General features: G+C 40.0%; 1 protein-coding gene across 2 annotated transcripts; it reads left to right on the forward strand.

Annotated features, from left to right (window-relative positions):
* The first annotated feature begins 35 nt into the window (after positions 1-35).
* IKZF5 (IKAROS family zinc finger 5) lies at positions 36-18,041 on the forward strand. Of its 2 annotated transcripts, XM_043475193.1 has the most exons (4): positions 36-173; positions 11,040-11,240; positions 13,196-13,378; positions 13,978-18,041. In XM_043475193.1, exons 2-4 carry the CDS (start codon positions 11,108-11,110, stop codon positions 14,919-14,921), a joined length of 1,260 nt encoding a protein of 419 aa, XP_043331128.1. In that variant the 5' UTR covers positions 36-173; positions 11,040-11,107; the 3' UTR covers positions 14,922-18,041. The 2 variants fall into 2 exon arrangements, with proteins under 2 accessions (XP_043331128.1, XP_043331129.1); XM_043475194.1 differs by lacking the exon at positions 11,040-11,240 and having other exon boundaries at positions 64-173.
* The last annotated feature ends 2,027 nt before the right edge of the window (positions 18,042-20,068 follow it).

Here is a 20,068-nt window from a genome sequence, read left to right on the forward strand (position 1 = left end):
CCTCCCTTCGCTTTTCGCTCTGCTAACGCGAGAGTTGGGCAAGGCAGTGGGGCGGGAAGGGAACCGGAGACACAACAAACATGGCGGCGGCGGTGACGAAGACGGCGGGGGCAACGGCAACGGCAGCGGCATTGAACAAGGCGGTGGGGGTTCCTCGGTGCGACTGTCAGGCGGTAAGTAGCTGGTCGTCGGCTCGGACGGCAGTGACAGGGCTGGGCAGAGCGGTTAAGGAGGAGCGGCGAGGGGAGAGAGCCGGGTGCTCGCGACGGGCCGGCTTACTCCGCCCGGGACTCAGCCCCAGCGGAGGGGCGGGCGTGGTTGGTCGGTCGGTCGTTCGGGTCGCGCCCGCGACCTTCCTGACAGGAGCGCGGAGGGTGCGGTGTCTGGGCCTCCGGAGCTCCGAGGGAGCGGTGTCTGCGGTGGGGTCGCCGTCAGTTGGGGGTTTGGAGGCTCCGGGGTAGGGAGTAGCCTCTCTCGCTCTGACAGGTGGTCGCGAGTGCGGGGGGGCGCGCCCCGAGGTTCGCGTCATCACTAGGTCCCTGGGCCCGGGGTCTCCGCTGAGGCGCCGGTCTCCTAGGCGATCCGAATCCTGGTGAGGATGCCGCCCCGACGCCAGTTGCGGGCTGCAGGTTGGGAGGACTTTAAAAACCTCCCGTCTTTTATCAGACAGTCCGGTCTTGATCCTTTTCTGCTGCTTGAGAGCACTCCCTCTACTTGGGGGGAGATGTGAGATGTAGGGAGGATTTTGCAACAAAGAACTGTTGAGGTTCGTGCAGGATTTAAATCTTAACTGGCCGAAGTGGAAGTAGCCAAGCCATACACCTCCTAAGTGCTCGGTAACTGAATCTAAAGTGAAGTTAAACCGGTTCCGGCTGCCCCTAACCGAGCGGCCCAGTCAGTTAGTGGCCCCTCAGTGTGCTGTTTAGGTCCGAAGAGGTTCGACCAGTGGGGAAAAGAAATACAGGCCTTTTAAGTTGTGAGCTCTGAAGAACTTAAGTTTGGAAGACACATGACTTCTTTAGAATGACTGTTTAAACATCTGAGCTAACAGTTTTACAGATTCCCTTTAGTTTTGATTTATGTTGTGCATTTAACACGACGGTATGTTAATATAATCTTGGGAGTTCGTTACAGAGAATTGAGGTGTTTGGTGTTTTTTTGCCTCCTGGGATCCCAAGAGTTTCCCAAGGAAACCCGAAGTGTTTTGAGTTGCGACAGAGAGGACAGTAAAGATGGGGATCAGATACGTCGTTATTAGGCGTGCCTGGTGGGTTTGTTCTTTTAAACCTTTTGCCGCAAATGTTTCCCTGTGGGGCTACGCTAGTACCTCGTTTTCAGGCAGTTACAGCTGTTCGGCAGTACTAAGCCTGAGCCTTTTGGAAGTGTACTGTGAACAAGTGAAATAAATAATTTAATTTAGAAAGACAAAATTTTTGCCCAAAATGTGAAATCTTAAGAAATCGACCAGCGGGGGAAAAAAACGATAGTCACACTGATGCATGTCACTCTTTGTTGATTAGTTGGAGCTTTTGCTGAAATGAAGCTGCTGCTTTGGTCTTTATCTTCCAGCTTAGTTTTCTGGTACTAGTAAAACTGGCACGTTATTTTATTAGCTTATTAAACCTGTGGATGTTAATTTTTTATCTGTGGTCTGTTTTTCTTTGCGGAACTCTGTATGGCTTTTCAATTTTAGTTGAAATTCCCTCCATGGCCTTTGGGAGTCTCTTGGTGTGTCTCCAGAGTAAATTTCGATTACTTTACATTTCATCAATGTTGGAGTGGCAAGAAAAAGGAGGAACTGATTTGGGGTGAAAAGGTTAGATTGCATACATCTTTATTTCTTCCAACGTGTTTTTATTTATGTTTTATATTATGTTTTATGATTTCTCAAAGCCTCATCATGTGCCTTTTGCCTTTGAAGAACTTGCTTTTTTGACAGTTATGTAATTCTTTCTGAAGTTTCATGTTCTCTGTACAAAGGAAGCGTTATGTATTCTATGGCAGAGTAATCAGGACCATAATTGTTAAAGTATAAAAGTATATATACATTCATTGAACTGCAGTCACTGTGTGTATATAGGCTGTCTAAACCCCAAATTAAGTTATTGTACAAGGAAGTTAGTTGCTAAGTCGACTACTTGATGTAGATAAAATAAAATAGATCCTACTGCTGCCTAATCATATTCTCAAAACCTCCTGTAGCTTATTAAAAAAATAGAGTTTGGGAGGAAGGTAGGTTAAAGAGCTCCTTCTGGTTCTCATATTACCTCTCTTTCTTTTGATTGTCTTCTAATTTGCATCATGATGCCTCTGTTTTAAATTGTTAGCTCCTAGTTAAGAGGGTTTGTGGGTGTATTGATGAGCAACTTCCCTTTCTTAGTGTGACACTGAAGAAGATCAGAGGACTTGAATATCAGGACCCAGAGAAGGTCAGAGAAAAGTTTAAGTTACCTGCTTAAACAGGTTTTTGTGTTCTTTTGGGATATCAAAACTTATTTCTCAGATGCTTCTTTCTTTCACTAGCGTGGGTAATTTCTGGTTGTTTTGTAAGAACCTTATTTGTAAGTTTTGAATGGATAGTTGGGGAGGGCTGTTGGCATAAAAATAATTTAAGTGCATTCTAGTTAATTTCTGTATAGACATGTATCTAGAACCCGTGGAATACCATGCCAGCTTAACTTTAATCAGAGGGATCACAGGGAGGACTCAGAATTTTGCTGTATCATAGGAAATGATAATAAGGACATTATAGTTTGCTGATTCTGAAAGTAGATTTTTATGTTAACATTTGCAAAAGTTTTAAAATTTATCACTGTCTTAGCTGCATCTCTAGATACTAGTTAATTTATGGAGTTCTTAGATTAAACATTCCGTCCTGAGACTGACGAGCTATCTAAAGATAGGAAGATGGTTTGGATACAAAAACCCTTAATTTTTTTCCCCCTCCATATCAGGAACTCTTCTGTAGTTTCAGAATTATTGTTCTTTTTCTAATTATTGTATTAGAACTACTGACTTGAGATGGAGAAAGCTCGGTTTTCAACTGTAGACTCTATTCGGATTTAGGAATCTCTCATATATACTTGCTTGTTTTATAGACTAGACCCCTGCAAGGGCTTGCAAGTCTGCAGTCGGGGAGGAGTCTTGCAGGTCTGTGTGGGAGGAGGTGATGTAGGTCAAGTGGGCACAAAATTGCTTAGGGATGGAATGACAATTTTTAAATCATTGCAGGATGTCTGTGGTTATAAACCATATCGATATATTTAAAATTTTTAAGTATAGAGTTTCTCTCAAGTTTACAATGTTCAGTTCAGTCACTCAGTTGTGTCTGACTCTTTGAGACCCAATGAACCTCAGCAAGCCAGGCCTCCCTGTCCATCACCAACTCCCGGAGTTTACTCAAACTCATGTCCATTGAGTCAGTGATGCCATCCAACCATCTCATCCTCTGTCATCCCATTCTCCTCCTGCCTTTAATCTTTCCCAGCATCAGGGTCTTTTCAAATGAATCAGTTCCTCACATCAGGTAGCCAAAGTATTGGAGTTTTTCAGCTTCAGCATCAGTCCTTCCAGTGAACACCCAGGGTTGATCTCCTTTAGGATGGACTGGTTGGATCTCCTTGCAGTCCAAGGGACTCTCAAGAGTCTTCTCCAGCACTACAGTTCAAAAGCATCAGTTCTTCGGCGCTCAGCTTTCTTTGTAGTCCAACTCTCACATCCATACATGACTACTGGAAAAACCATAGCTTTGACTAGACAGACCTTTGTTGGCAAAGTAATGTCTCTGCTTTTTAATATACTTTCTAGGTTGGTCATAACTTTTCTTCCACCGAGCAAGTGTCTTTTAATTTCATGGCTGCAGTCACCATCTGCAGTGATTTTGGAGCCCCCCAAAATTAAGTTTCTTACTGTTTCCATTGTTTCCCCATCTATTGGCCATGAAGTGATGGGACCAGATGCCATGATCTTAGTTTTCTGAATGTTGAATTTTAAGCCAACTTTTTCACTCTTCTCTTTCACTTTCATCAAGAGGCTCTTTAGTTCTTCGCTTTCTGCCATAAGGGTGCTGTCATCTACATATCTGAGGTTATTGATATTTCTCCCGGCAATCTTGATTCCAGCTTGTGCTTCCTCCAGTCCAGCATTTCTAATGATGTACTCTGCATATAAGTTGAATAAGCAGGGTGATAATATACAGCCTTGACTTCTTTCCTGATTTGGAACCAGTCTGTTGTTCCATGTCCAGGTCTTACTGTTGCTTCTTGACCAATGTTGTCTTCCCTTTTTTCACTGGCATCCTTTGTGGTTGTTTTTTTAAGTCCATCGTGCATTTTGATTCAAAATCAAATTTATGGCGGGGAACACAGTGAAATTTGTAATGTGACAATGTGATAATAGCCTGGACTGTCAGAATATGCCAGCCATCCTCTGTGATTAGGTTCATTTGTGTTCTTAAAACTTGAGATGCATGCATAAAAATGTCCTGCATTTTTCCCTGCAGTCTCGTGCATTTTTCCTCCTGCCTTGTGGTGTGTACCTTAGCAGTGTTAGGCTTTCTAATCAGGATTTGGTGTAATTTATCTTGCTTGTTGAAGAAGTATGTTCAGATACTTTGCAGTGGAAACATTGGTTTTTATGTGAAGTGATTGGCAAGAAGTGATGCTAAGTTGACATGAAACACCAGGATTTCTTTCTAAACTACAGCCTTTATAATTAGAACACAATCTGTAGGGCCTTAACAGCTTTTATATTTTAAAAAACAATTTCCCAGATCTTATTCTTTTCTTTTTTGGGGTGGGGGGAGGGGTATCTCCCAGTCCTTATACGTTTTAGTACTTTTTTCCTTTTTATATTGTGAGGGGCTTTTACCTGTGTTGAATGGCAGTAGTAATAGCAAGCATTCTTGCGTTCTTAATTCTAGAGGGTATGTATCTAAATTTTCTCCCTTAGTTGTGATGTAGATTTTCAGAAGTGAGCCTTTAGCAGCTTGAGGAAGTTTGTTGTTTCTTTGTATCCAGTGCTGCTACTGTATCTGTTTTTCTATGTGGGTTGGCAGTCTTTTCTCACTAGAAAGTTTCCTATTACTCCCTTTGTCTTTGAGGTTTTAAAATTTCACAATAATGTGTCTAAGTGTTATTTTAGTACATGTTATATTTTGCACTCTATGCTCCCTTTAAGACTGAAATGAAAGAAATCTTTAATCCTGGAAATTTCTTGGTCATTTCTTTAAAAAGCATTTCTCTTTATTTTTCTCTATCATTTTGGAACTCATTCTGCATCTTTATCTGCTATTATTTCTTACCTTTTTATGTATATTTTTATGTTTCTCCCTATCCCTGTATATTTTGAGGTGTGGTTTTCAAATTTATTGAGATACAATCTTCTTAAGAGTTCATTCACTCAGTCATGTATAGTTCTTTGCAACCCCATGGACTGCAGCACACCAGGCTTCCCTGTCCATCTTCTTATATTTTTATTTTTTTGGCTGCACTGTGCAGCCTGAAGAACCTTAGTTGCCTAATCAGGGATCCAACCCATGCCCCCTGCCGTGGAAGTGTGGAGTTTTAACCACTGGACCGCCAGGGAAGTCCCTATTACAGATTATTATTATTATTTTAAATCTTATTCTTGATGATCATTTTCACTGTAGCTGATTGGCCAACTTTTTTTTTTTTCCTAAGCAAAGGGCAGATTTTAAAGGAAAAATAATCAGCAGAATCAAGTGTGGTCATAAATACTAATACAATGATAAGGAAACATAGAGAAGCAGTTCAGGTTGACAGATCGATGAGAAAACAACGGAAACAAACTTGTTTAGAAGCCAGCAGTAATCCTTAAGATTGAGAAAGCTGAGCCAGATTAAAGCAAGTGACTTAAAGAGGTGGCCTAAAAGAGGAAAATAAGAAGAGATGAGTTTGGGAAATTGTAAATTGATTTGGGAAATTGCAAATTGGAATATATGAATAATGGAGAAAAGTGGACCATGTTTGTTTCATTGTAACCACAGACGAGATATGTAAAATGGTAACATAAGACACTTGGAATTTTGGACAATGGGGAATTTCTTAATCTAAGGTATAACCATTTTTGGCTGCAGAAATAGCTGCTATTGTCTGAAAACATAAACTGCACATCTTGCAAGATACTTATACTTACTTGTAAAACTTAAAACAATACTGCAAATTGGTACTGTTATCTCATTTTACAAAATAGGAAACTAAGGCTAGAGAAGACCCTGTTCAGAGTCTTTAAGGTAGTAGGTTTAACCTAATACCACAATAATATTCTGTTCTTCCAGAGGACCGACTTTCAGTAGCCTCAACTTTGTAGAACACGGTGAAAAGAGACTAATAATAATGACCCCTAGGCATCTTCTAAAAAAGGAGCAAAGAAACTATTCAAACATGTTGCCTTAAGAAAAGTGAGGATTTGGTCACCTGTAGGTTCTTACTTAGCTGAATGTTTCTGGAATAAAGAACAAATTAAATGTTAGGAGAGAGGAAGGCAAGAAAGATAAAAATAAAATGTATCGGTCTGGGGCCAGTGAACAAGGGAAACCAGATGAGCCCCCGTGTTCTTATTGGTTCCTCAGTTCAGTTCAGTCGGTCAGTCATGTCTGACTCTTTGCGACCCTATGAACCACAGCAGGCCAGGCCTCCCTATCCATCACCAACTCCCGGAGTCCACCCAAACCCATGTCCATTGTGTTGGTGATGCCATCCAACCATCTCATCCTCTGTCGTCCCCTTCTCCTCCTGCCCTCAATCCCTCCCAGCATTAGGGTCTTTTCAGATGGGTCAGCTCTTCACATCAAGTGGCCAAAGTATTGGAGTTTGAGCTTCAACCTCAGTCCTTCCAGTGAACACCCAGGACTGATCTCCTTTAGGATGGACTGGGTGGATCTCCTTGCAGACCAAGGGGCTCTCAAGAGTCTTCTCCAACACCACAGTTGAAAAGCATCAATTCTTTAGAGTCCAACTCTCACATCCATACATGACCACTAGAAAAACCATAGCCTTGACCAGACAGACCTATGTTGGCAAAGAAATGTCTCTGCTTTTTAATATGCTACCTAGGTTGGTCATAACTTTCCTTCCAAGGAGTAAGCATCTTTTAATTTCATGGCTGCAGTCACCATCTGCAGTGATTTTGGAGCCCAGAAAAACAAAATCAGCCACTGTTTCCACTGTTTCCCCATGTATTTGCCATGAAGTGATGGGACTGGATGCCATGAACTGAGTTTTCTGAATGCTGAGCTTTAAGCCAACTTTTTTCACTCTCTCTTTCACTTTTCATCAAGAGGCTCTTTAGTTGTTCTTTCTCCCATAAGGGTGGTGTCATCTGCACATCTGAGGTTATTGATATTTCTCCCAGCAATCTTGATTCCAGCTTGTGCTTCCTCCAGCCCAGCGTTTCTCATGATGTACTCTGCATATAAGTTAAATAAGCAGGGTGACAGTATACAGCCTTGACGTACTCCTTTTCCTATTTGGAACCAGTCTGTTGTTCCATGTCCAGTTCTAACTGTTGCTTCCTGACCTGCATACAGGTTTCTCAAGAGGCAGGTCAGGTGGTCTGGTATTCCCATCTCTTTCAGAATTTTCCACAGTTTGTTGTGATCCACACAGTCAAAGGCTTTCGCATAGTCAATAAAGCAGAAATAGATGTTTTTCTGGAACTCTCTTGCTTTTTTGATGATCCAGCGGATGTTGGCAATTTGATCTTTGGTTCCTCTGCCTTTTCTAAAACCAGCTTGAACATCTGGAAGTTCACGGTTCACATATTGCTGAAGCCTGGCTTGGAGAATTTTGAGCATTACTTTACTAGCGTGTGAGATGAGTGCAATTGTGCGGTAGTTTGAGCATTCTTTGGGATTGGAATGAAAACTAATTGTTGTATAACACAATCTATAGTAGCAACACAGTCAAGGTAGTCTGTTTCTAGTAGATTTCTAGTTAAAGTTAATTAAAATAGAACTTTTTGTTTTCAAAACATTGGTCAAGTTTTTTGGGACCTCCCTGGTGGTCCAGTGGGTAAGACTCCATGCTGCCAATGCAGGGGGCCAGGATTTGATCCCTGGTCCACGACTGAAGTGACTTAGCAGCAGCAGCAGCAGGGAGCTATATCCCACATGTCGCAACTAAAGACCCTGCACACCGCAACTAAGACCCAAAGTAGCCAAATAAATAAATATATTTTTTTAAAAGTTGATCACACTTTTGTTAATTGGAAAATGTGCTTTTATCTCATTTCTTCAAAGCTGCAATTCTTCCACAGAAAAACTTAGGCTGAAAAGGGTGCTGACTCAGACCATAAAGAAAAGAACCCAGAGTGGTCCAAATATTCTTTAAGAAGAAAAACAACTGATGGACTTAAATTACTGAGATATTAAGATTTTTATTACTGAGACTGTGTGATGGTAGTGTGAGGAGAGACAAAAATAGGCCAATGGAACAGAATGAAGAATCCAGGAATAGCATCTCGTGTATCATCTGTTTTAGAAAGGTGAGAAAAGAGGCTGGCGGAGAAAGGCTGGTCTATCAGATGCATGTTGCTCGGACAGTTGGATATCTCCATGGGGAGAAAAAGTGTATTTTGACTCATAACTTTACAATACACAAAGCTCAATTCCAGATAAAAATATGAAAGGTAAAAACATAATAAAAATTTCACAAGAAAATACAGGAGAACATCTTCATGTAAAATATAGGCAAGGATACCAGCAACTCTAAATGTAAAAGTAGGGGGAGGATGGGTAAATTGGACTATATTAAGAACTTCTGTTCATCAAAAGTTACCATTAAGAAAGTGAAAAGGTGAACCACCAGAGTGTGAGAAGTACTCAAGATATACATGTCTAATAAAGGGCTTCCCTGGTGGCTCAGTTGGTGAAGAATCCACCTGCAATGCAGGAGACATGGGTTCGATCCCTAAGTTGGGAAGATCCCCTGGAGGAGGGCATGACAACCCGCTCCAGTATTCTTGCCTGGAGAATCCCGATGGACAAAGGAGCCTGGTGGGCTACAGTCCATGGGGTCGCAAAGAGTCGGACACGTCTGAGTGACTAAGCACAGCACAACAAAGAAGTCACATCCAGAATATTGTGAAGAACTCTCACATATTAATTAGATGGACAGCCTAATAGAGAAATGAACAAAAGACTTGAACAGATGCTTCATTGGGTATGAAATAGAGGTTATGTAAGCGGGAAGTTAACATAACAAGTACACAGCTTAATTAATTATCAAGTCATACAAATTAAAACCAGTGCAATACCACCATACACGCATCAAGATGGCTAAAATGAAAAAGGCAAAAAAGTTCCTGAGTGTTGGTGAGGGTGTGTGGCAATAAAACTCTTGTTCCACACTGATGGGAGTACAGATTGGTATACTCACTTTGAAAAACTATCTGGCATCATCTGAAGCTGAATATATGCATACCCTTCAGCCCAGCAGTTTCAGCTGTCAGGGATGTGGAGCCCTTGGTGGTGCACAGGGGCATTCGTGTTGGAAGGGTGCATGGTGGGGCTCCTGGCATGCTGGTAGCCTTCTGTTTCTTGACATTAGTGTTGATTTCATGGATGTGTTCATTTTGTGACAATTCATCAAGCCTCTATCCTTAGGACTGCTGCGCTTTTGTGTGTATGTGCTATGCTTTGAGAAAAAGTTAAGCATATATACTGAGACGTGACTGATCTTTAGCTTTAGATGCCTACTACTGGCTGTCAAAGATAACTTTCTTAGATAGTAGATTACTCATTAAGTAGTTGGGGTTTAGGAAAAGAAACTTTTAGCCTAAGGTATATTTAAGAACATGTGCGTAAATATGTATTTATTGGAAGGATAGACTTGTTGTCTCCTAGGTGCTAGACTTCCTCAGCTTGTTTTTACTAGAAAACTTTTTGGTTATTTGATTTGTGAGTTTGGGCCATACACTTGTGTGAAGACCAGTTTTAGTTTATGATTGCAAAATCTGACATGAGAGTTTCTCTCTGTTAGCATCAGGTATTTTTTTCTTTTCTGTAAAAAATTTTTTTCTTATTCTCAGAATGAGTAGGATGGTGAGTGTGGTAGAGGTGGTGATTTGGGTTTCTAGGGTAGGGGTCACGAAATTTCAGCCCATAGGCCAAACCTGGCTCTGTGCCTGCTTGGACCCTGATGCTGGGAAAGATTGAGGGCAGGAGGAGAAGGGGACGACAGGATAAGATGGTTGGATGCCATCACCGACTCGATGGACATGGGTTTGGGTGGACTCCGGGAGTTGGTGATGAACAGGGAGGCCTGACTTGCTGTGGTTCATGGGATCGCAAAGAGTTGGACACGACTGAATGACTGAACTGAACTTAGAACATGAGCACATTTATTCCTTTATGTATTGTCTGTGGCTGCTTTTAGCTATAGTCACAGTCACAGGCTAAAATATTTCCTATCTGGCCCTTTTCAGAAGTTTGCCACCACTGTTCTAGATCACCTACTTCTAGAGTTCTCATTCATGAGAGAATGTTGTTTTAAGACCCTTTGCTGTTTGATATGGTAGTCACTAGCCACATACAGCTATTTCACTTTTAAATTAAACAAAACTCAAGTCATTTGTATTAGCCGCATTTGAGCACTCAGTAGCTACATGTGGCTAGTAGCACCTGTACTGGCCAGTGCAGGCGTGCACCATGGACATCATCCAGAAATTCTCTCCACCAGCCCCGTTTGAGCCACTTGGTTTCTCTACTGTCTCCTTCAGTGATAAACCCTGCTGATATGCTGATTTCTTTCATCTGGATTTTTCTTTTTGTAATTTCTTTCCATCCATTCAAACTAAGTTTGAATCCCAGTTTATTTAAATATTAAATATATGAATTGTTGACTGTTTTTTGTATGTCTTCTTTAGTTCACTAGGAAGATTATAAGATATTTAAAAGCAGGGACTGTGTTCTCTTGCTTTGTAGTACCTGGCCCATAATAATCTTCGTCAGTGTTGTTGTTTTGATACATACTGCATCTCCCTAAATAGTGTAAAATTATTTTATTTTCCCCCCATAGGTATAACGAACTGTAAACTCCAGAAACATTTATATATATATACATATATATATATATCAAACACAAAGATGGGTGAGAAGAAACCGGAGCCTTTGGACTTTGTGAAAGATTTCCAGGAATACCTAACTCAGCAGACCCATCATGTCAACATGATTTCTGGATCAGTTAGTGGGGACAAAGAAGCAGAGGCTCTTCAGGGAGGTAGATTCCTCTTAATACCATTAAATAATTCATTTTTTATACATGTGATGTTTATGTGTTGTTATCCATAGTATGAAGCCACTATTGCTTGCTAATGTGAATCATTCTGTTTTTCATAGAAAGATGGGCAGTTTTTTTCCCCCCCTTCTTTAAACAGGTCAGGTTTTGCTGAGGGAGAGGAAGCCCCCTCCCCAGAGCTTACCCTGGGATCCAGAGATGCGTTCTCTCTTGTGCAAAAGTTGGGGATTCTAAATTTCCTTCCCATTCTCCAGGTTCCATTAGCTAACAGTGGGCACAAGGAGCCCAAAGGGGGTCCATCTTCATTATACAAGGCCTTTGGCCATTAGGAAATTTGTATTAGACCTGAGACAAAATAGAGGCTTCTGTTTCTTCTCTTAAAATGAAGAGAGGGCCCACCATGTGTGCTCACCTAGGAGGTGAAACTAGAAGAGAGAAAGCAGTGACTACTTGAACCTGTCCTACCTGCCCTACAGAGAGACCAGCGGGTTTGCTCCCACACGAAGACTGGGGTCTCTTCCTAACCCTCGCTCAGGAGGCAGCAAACTGCAGCCTGTGGGCCCCATCTGGACTGCTGGTGTGGTTGCTAAGAGTGGTTTCTACATTTGTAAATGGTTGATAGGAAAAAGAAAAATAATGTCATGACACATGAAAATTAACACGAAATTCAAACTTCAGCATCCATAAAGTTTTACTGAAACATAGCCATGCTTGCTGACCTATTTTCTATAGCTGTTTTTGAGTTATAGCAGCAGAGTCAAGTAACTGTGAGAGACTTTGTGGCCCACAGCCTGAAATATTTGCTATCTGACCCTTGTGGAAAAAGTATGCTAACCTTTGACCTAGATGGCCTAGGGCTTTGTAATTCAGGGACCAGCAACAGCAGAGACAGGCATCACCTGGGAACTGGCGAGAAGTGCAAACTGTCAGGCCCCACCCCAGATCTACTGAATCAGCAGCTATATTTTAATAAACTCTCCAAGTGATTCCGTATGCATGTAAAATTTTGGAAGTCACTGCTTTAGAAGAGCAATGGGAGAAAGGGGGACACTGAGCCTGGTTGTCCGTCCAGTGCAATGGACCCACTGGATTTTGGACTTGCACCAACCAGCAAAGTCCCTTCTCTCCTCCTGGTGAGGGATGGAGGAAACCGTAGAGCAGAGGGCTCAAACTGCCCATACATCCATGGCTACCTCTTGAAGATGGTGTAGAAGTGCTTTTCCCATGAAACTGGAGGAATAGACACTCCATCTTAATGCTCTAGTGTACAATTCCTGGACTCAGATTCGAGAGAGCAGGGTTGTAGTCCCCACCATCTGCTGGTTTTCCAGACCTGAGCACTTGCTCCTTCAGTTTACCTATACAAAGTAGTTGATTAAAATTGAACAGCCCAACATCTCTTAACTGAAATTCTTACAGGTTATTACATCCAGAGATATCAGGTACAATATTTCCCTTTATGTGCTTAATTAGAATTTTAAGGTCCTAAATGCAACCCAGGGTCTAGAACATACATGTAAGCTGAGTGGAACTACAAAACTCAACATGAATTACTCTAGATTAAATAGACTAGGATTTGGGAAGATGATCATGACGGCCCATTGTATTTGTAGAAGTGGCTAGAATCTTAAACATGTATTTGCCATCACTGTTTACTCCCCTCTTTCTCCTTACCTGTCAGATAAAGGTAATGCCCTGTTCTCTTCCTCAAAAGCATGTTGAACACTGATATGTGTTAATGATTTGAGATCCCCCTCATATAATGCTGCTTTTGTATGGAATTAATGTCAGTTCAGAAAGACTGTGATTTTTGTGAATTTAACTTTTATGCTAAGCGACCTGTCAGTTTATGAAAGATTTTCTACCACTCAATACTAAATTGCTAAATTGAGTTGATGCTGAGATGCATAATTTCTTTTGCTATACTTTGTTTGTAGCTGGAACAGATGGTGATCAAAATGGACTTGATCACCCATCTGTTGAAGTTTCCCTGGATGAAAACTCAGGAATGTTAGTAGACGGGTTTGAAAGGACCTTTGATGGAAAGCTCAAGTGTCGGTACTGCAACTATGCCAGCAAAGGCACCGCCCGGCTCATTGAACACATTAGAATTCACACAGGTAACGGAGAAGGGGCTGGAGAGGGGCCGAGGAGGCAGGTTGATCTGTCTTATATATAAATAGTTGTGATTGTTTGAAAATGAAGGTTGATGTAAGGTTTGAGTAAATGGAGAAGTGAATCCAGTTTTACAAAGCAATAGCATGACAGCATACAAGGAAGGAAGACCCCTTGTAAGCTTCCCCTTCCTCAGCTATCTTCCTTCGTGGTCTAAACTCAGTATCTGTCAGCTTTTCACATTGGCCAGCTTAATGCTTAAGGCAGAATGAAGTGATAAATGTTTTTATCTGTATCCTGTCTAAGTCCATTGCCATTGCAGACTAGGGAGGAGGTTTCTGTACAATTGCAGGCGACACTGCTAACCCTTAGACGTCACCTTAGCCATCCCTTCTGTGAAAGGAATATATTCCACTAGTCAGTATAGTATGAAGATTGTTGTATGCAGCTTTCTTAACAGATTTTAATAATATTTTGTGCATGTGTGTATTTCCGAAAAGCATTTTATTTTTGATCAGTTTCTAAATAATGAATGGACAAAATATGAAATTTTTCATAAATGAGCTACTCCTGCAGTTTCTCTCCCATTTTTCTTTTTAAACAGGTGAGAAACCTCATCGATGTCACTTGTGTCCATTTGCATCTGCCTATGAGCGTCATCTGGAAGCCCACATGCGTTCCCATACAGGAGAAAAACCATACAAATGTGAATTGTGTTCCTTCCGCTGCAGTGACCGAAGCAACCTGTCCCATCATCGAAGGCGCAAGCATAAAATGGTACCAATTAAAGGTACTAGGTCTTCCTTAAGCAGCAAGAAAATGTGGGGGGTTTTACAGAAGAAAACTAGCAACCTGAACTATAGCAGAAGAGCACTCATCAACTTAAGCCCACCTTCCATGGTGGTTCAGAAGCCAGACTACCTTAATGATTTTACCCATGAAATCCCAAATATCCAAACTGACTCCTATGAAAGTATGGCGAAAACCACACCAACTGGAGGCCTGCCAAGAGACCCCCAAGAACTCATGGTCGACAACCCTTTAAACCAGCTCTCAACTCTAGCCGGACAGCTGTCCAGTTTGCCACCTGAAAACCAAAATCCCGCATCCCCTGATGTAGTTCCCTGCGCCGAGGAGAAGCCCTTCATGATGCAGCAGCCCTCTGCCCAGGCAGTAGTTTCTGCTGTGTCAGCAAGTCTTCCTCAGAGCTCCTCTCCCACCAGCCCCGAGCCTCGGCCGTCACACGGTCAAAGGAACTACAGTCCGGTGGCAGGGCCGAGCAGTGAACCAAGTGCCCACACGAGTACTCCGAGCATGGGAAACAGCCAGCCGAGCACGCCAGCCCCCACCCTGCCAGTCCAGGACCCGCAGCTTCTCCACCACTGCCAGCACTGTGACATGTACTTTGCCGACAATATCCTTTACACTATTCACATGGGATGTCATGGGTATGAAAATCCTTTTCAGTGTAACATATGTGGATGCAAATGTAAAAACAAGTATGATTTTGCCTGTCATTTTGCAAGAGGGCAGCATAACCAACACTGAAACAATCACGCTATGCTTTCGTTGCTTTGCCTTCTTGTGTTTTGTAGTTTACTGTTGTTTTTTGCGGGGGAGGGCTGGGGTCGTGTCATCCCTAATAAGGTGTCTGCTAATTTAAAGTTCCATACATATAGAGTATAAGTTTGACAGTGGAAACAAAATGTCTGTTTTCTTTTTTTCATAGATGCCTCGTCAGGGTCATTTATGTATTAGAAGAGTTGGACACATTGGTGTTTTAATTTTTTTTCCTTTCATTTAGACATTTGAGAATTTGAGTGCAATCATAATCTTACAAGTGGTTATTTAAATTTCTCACATTTACAGTCCATAAAAACGTCAAGGCTGATGGATACTCTTGGTATTTCAACATCTGAATTACAGCTAGATGTTATTTCTGCCATACTTTCAAAATGGTAGAATAAATTACTTTCTCTTTCAAAATCTATTCCAACTTATTTCAATGTTTTGTAGAGGAATTGCCTTTGAAATTGCCCTTAATTAAAAATTAGTTAACATAGCTTAGTTGAATCAATAGTTTAATTTCAACTGGTAATAGTAAAGCAGTATCAGTGTAGTAAATCTTTCTTTTTTCCATAAGGGCAAATGTAGAACATTTAATTCCTTTAAAATTAAAGTTATAAAAATATGAGGTAAAAGTTCTGAAAAGAAATGAAACTTTAAGACTGTAAATTGAAAATGGAGTTTAATATTTAAAATACCTGCTTATTCAGTTTCTAGTTTAAACATAGCAGTTTTCCATTGTATTCTTTTTATTGTAATTTATTTAAAAAACTACCAGTAAGTACTCGAGAAACCCTAGAAATATCAGAGGGTTATCTATGAAGATGCCTTTTTTTCTTTTAATTTGAATTTTTCATTTAAATCTTCACTCTGATGTTACAAATGAGTTTTACAGCCAAGCTGAGAATATGTTATTCCTTCCATTCCTTTGATGACCAAAGAGGTACAGTGGAAGTCATCCATCTTATTCCTAGGAAATGTGGTCCTTCCAAAAAAAAAACCTTAAGTTCCCTTTTCCTGCCTGCTATCCATTTATTGCCCATAGTTTTCAAGAAAAGGTAGATATAGAAACACTTGGGAAAATGTGATGGTGAAGTAGCATTTACAAAAATGAGAACATATGTCCACAACAAATTCTGTTCTCTTCAGAATTGGCCATTTAAGGTATTTTCTGTGAATTCAAGTTATAACATTATTTGCAGTTTTACCAGTCTTTCATGTATGGCAAGAAAACTATATGAAAACTGTGAACTGAATCATCGCCTTAGTAGAAGAGGATATAGATATAAAAATGCATTTAAACCTATTTGTTTACAAAAATAAAACTTGCTATATAAATCTAGAATAATTTTGAATAGAAGGCTGTTGTTTTTATATTGTGTAATAACTAGCTTACTCTGAGGACAGCTTGGTCAAACAATAAAATATATTGTTACTAACTGTTGGTTTCTGTGTACTTTGCAAAAGTTTTGTTTTTAATTTGGTTCAAATCTTGAAAGTGTTATTAATTGGCTTCTTAAAGCAAACATTTCAATTATTAAGCATTAACTAAAAAGGACTTGTACTCTTAAAGTAAATGAAAGGGAAATATTGGTGGTATCTGTCCACAAAAACCCCCAAGTGCCAAGTTAATGAATCTTTTGCCCTCTCTTCCAAATACTACAAAGCCATTAAATTGAGTTCTTGTGGTTTAATCTAATCTCCACTGCACTGTGGAAAGAGCAGCACTGAGGAGTTTCTCTAGACAGCTCTTCCTGTCAGCCTGAGGCCTGTGAATCTCAAGTCTGCAGTCTCTTCTGCTCTGTTGCTTGGAGCTCTTGCTCCTCGGATCAGTTTTAGAGCAGCCTTTTCCAAATGTGTAACTTGACCCTCGTATGTATATACTGTCAGAAACAGGGTGCTGTCATTTGGACACTTTTGCATTTATTTTTTTCTTCTATTGTATTCTTCATATAAAAGCAATACCACAAAATAGGAAATGGAAGTTTTCATTAAACAAAAAGGAAGAACTCTAATGTTAAAACCAGTTTATTAACTGTATATTCTGGGCCAAATAGTGACAAATGTGGTTTCTTTTTTTCTGACAATTAAAGATGCTTTGAAAGAGCATTTTAGTTCCGATAATTTTTTCATAATTCAAACTAGAATGTATAATGTTAAAATTACTATGACTTTATTAAAGAGCATAGTTGTATTCCAAAGGTATCAATGCTTGAAAGCTACAGTTAATTCTAAATGCACTAATGTATTTGAAGCAAATCTACCTTAGAAACTTTTTTAGTATTGTATTTTTTAAAATATGTAGGATTTTATTTAAATTTTTTGAGAATTAAATTCTGTATTGGAAAGATATTATCTTCCATTAAGTATTGAATATGTTTCTCCCATTTTATTTTTAATCATATATTTTATAGAAATGAGTTGAGAAAAGTTTAACATGCACTATTTATAATACTTTGCTGATAACAGGCAATGTTCTGAAACTAAATTTATTTTTGTTCAGTGAACATAAGTTTAGATTTTTAAAGTTGGTAGATAATTTATCTCCACTAATATTTTTTTAAGAAACTGTGATGAGATTAACAGGGAATAATTTTATTTCAGATTTTTATTAATATAGTATGTAGCTACAACTTCTTGAAACTCAAGTAAAGGCTAGACTATTACTTTGAAAAAATTTAATTGGATATTTTCCAGTGCTATCTCATTTTAGAAATGTGTTTGCCATTCATCTGCAGAACTGTTTGACAAAGGGAATATTACCTAAAAAAATGTCCAGAGATAAACTCATTTAAGTTCTACAAAAATATTTATCAAATGGATGTATTATTTAAAAAAAAATTCCCTGTTAAGGACTTTTCATTAAGTAGTCTTAGAGGATATATGATTTCTAGAACGTGGTTTCATTAATATGTACTTTGATGTAAAGAACGTATTTTGTATGTAAAATATAAAACTTGAGTATGGTTGCAGAACACACTATATTGTTTAGGGATTCCAGAGAGCAGTTTAATGCTGAAATAACTCTATCTAGTATGTAGCTCATATTGTGAATGAAGCTTTGCTTTTGTAATGTATGAATAAAAAAATCACACTTTCTAATGGATCTCGATTTTTCTTTTTTGAAAACTAGGATCCAGTTTTTAAAATAATTTTTCAGTATGTCAATGTTAATTTTTTTTTAAAGAAAAGGTTTTATGGCTACATTGGTTTCGATTTGTAGAATGCCTTACCCATGAGAAGATCTGTCATGTGAGTTACCAAAAACAAAAATGGTAACATAATTAGCATTTTGTCTCCTTCCTAATTTCTGTTTATTTAAGGTGTGACCCCCTTAAAGTGTTCTGGCACAGGAATGAGGAAGGCTTCCTCTGCTGCTCAATTATTCATGTCACATCTGAAAAGTGACTACTGACTGAAGGAGTTTCTGTTATGACAAATGAACTGATTTTATTTCCTTCTCTGACTTACTCTACTCAACATGACATTCTAGGTGATGTTGCTGCAAATGGCCTTATTTCATTCTTAATGGCTGAGTAACATTCGAGTTGGACTATAAAGAAAGCTGAGCGCCAAAAAATTGATGCTTTTGAACTGTGGTTGAGAGCCCCTTGGACTGCAAGGAGAACCAGTCCATTCTAAAGGAGATCAGTCCTGGGTGTTCATTGGAAGGACTGATGTTGAAAGCTGAAACTCCAATAGTTTGGCCACCTGATGCAAAGAACTGATTCATTTGAAAAGACCCTGATGCTGGCAAAGACTGAGGGCAGAAGGAGAGGGTGATGACAGAGGATGAGATGGTTGGATGGTATCACTGACTCAATGAACATGAGTTTGGATAAACTCTGGGAGTTGGTGATGGACAGGGAGGCCTGGCGTGCTGCAGTTCATGGGGTCACAGAGGCGGACATGACTGAGTGACTGAACTGAACTGAACATTCAATTGTATATTTGTACCATATCTTTGCCCATTCCTCTATAGATAGACTTTTAGGTTGCTTCCCTGTCTTGGCTATTATAAACAGTGCTGCAGTGAACATTCAATTCAGTTCAGTTTCAGTTGAGTCTGACTCTTTGCGACCCCATGGACTGCAGCACGCCAGGCTTCCCTGTCCATCACCAACTCCTGGAGCCTTCTCAAATTCATGTCAATTGAGTCAGTGATACCAGCCAACCATCTTAGCCTCTGTTATCCCCTTCTCCCGCCTTCAATCTTTCCCAGCATCAGGGTCTTTCCAAATGAGTCAGTTCTTTGAGTCAGGTGGCCAAAGTATTGGAGTTTCAGCTTCAGCATCAGTCCTTCCAATGAATACTCAGGACTGATTTCCTTTAGGATGGACTGGTTGGATCTCCTTGCTGTCCAAGGGACCCTCAAGAGTCTTCTCCAGCACCACAGTTCAAAAGCATCAATTCTTCAGCACTCAGCTTTCTTTAGAGTCCAACTCTCACAGTGAACACTGGGGTGCATTTATCTTTTAAGCCCATGTTTTTCTCTCGGGATATATGCCCAGGAGTGGGACTGCAGGGTCATACGGTAGCTCTGTTTTAGTTTTGTAAGGAACCTCCATAGTGGCTGTACCAATACAATATACGTTGTCACCAACAGTGAGAATTTACATTCTCACCAATTTAAATTCTCTCCACACCCTCACCAGCATTTCTTGTTTGTGGAGTTTTTGATGACAGCCACTCTGGCTGCTGTGAGGTGGTATCTCGTAGTTTTGGTTTGCATTTCTCTAATAACTAGCAATGTTGAACATCTTTTCATGTGCCTATTAGACATCTGTCCTCTTTGGATAAATGTCTGTTCAGGTCGTCTGCCTATTTTTTGAGTGGGTTGTTTGTTTTGATGCTATTAAGTGTCAAGCTGTCTCTTAAGTTTTGGAGACTTAACCCCATATCAGTTACATGATTTGCAAGTATTTTTTCTCCCAGTCTGTGGGTTGTCTTCGTTTTATTCCCTTTGCAAAAGTTTTTGAGTTTAAGTAGGTCTCATTTGTTTATTTTTGCTTTTATTTACATTATTCTGGGAGATGGATCAAAAACGATGTTGCTGTGATTTATGTCAGAGAGTGTTCTGCCTATGTTTTCCTCTTAAGAGTTTTATAGTGTCCAGTCTCACATTTGGG

This window comes from Cervus canadensis, chromosome 8 (assembly GCF_019320065.1).
Source record: "Cervus canadensis isolate Bull #8, Minnesota chromosome 8, ASM1932006v1, whole genome shotgun sequence".
NCBI classification, from domain to species: domain Eukaryota; kingdom Metazoa; phylum Chordata; class Mammalia; order Artiodactyla; family Cervidae; genus Cervus; species Cervus canadensis.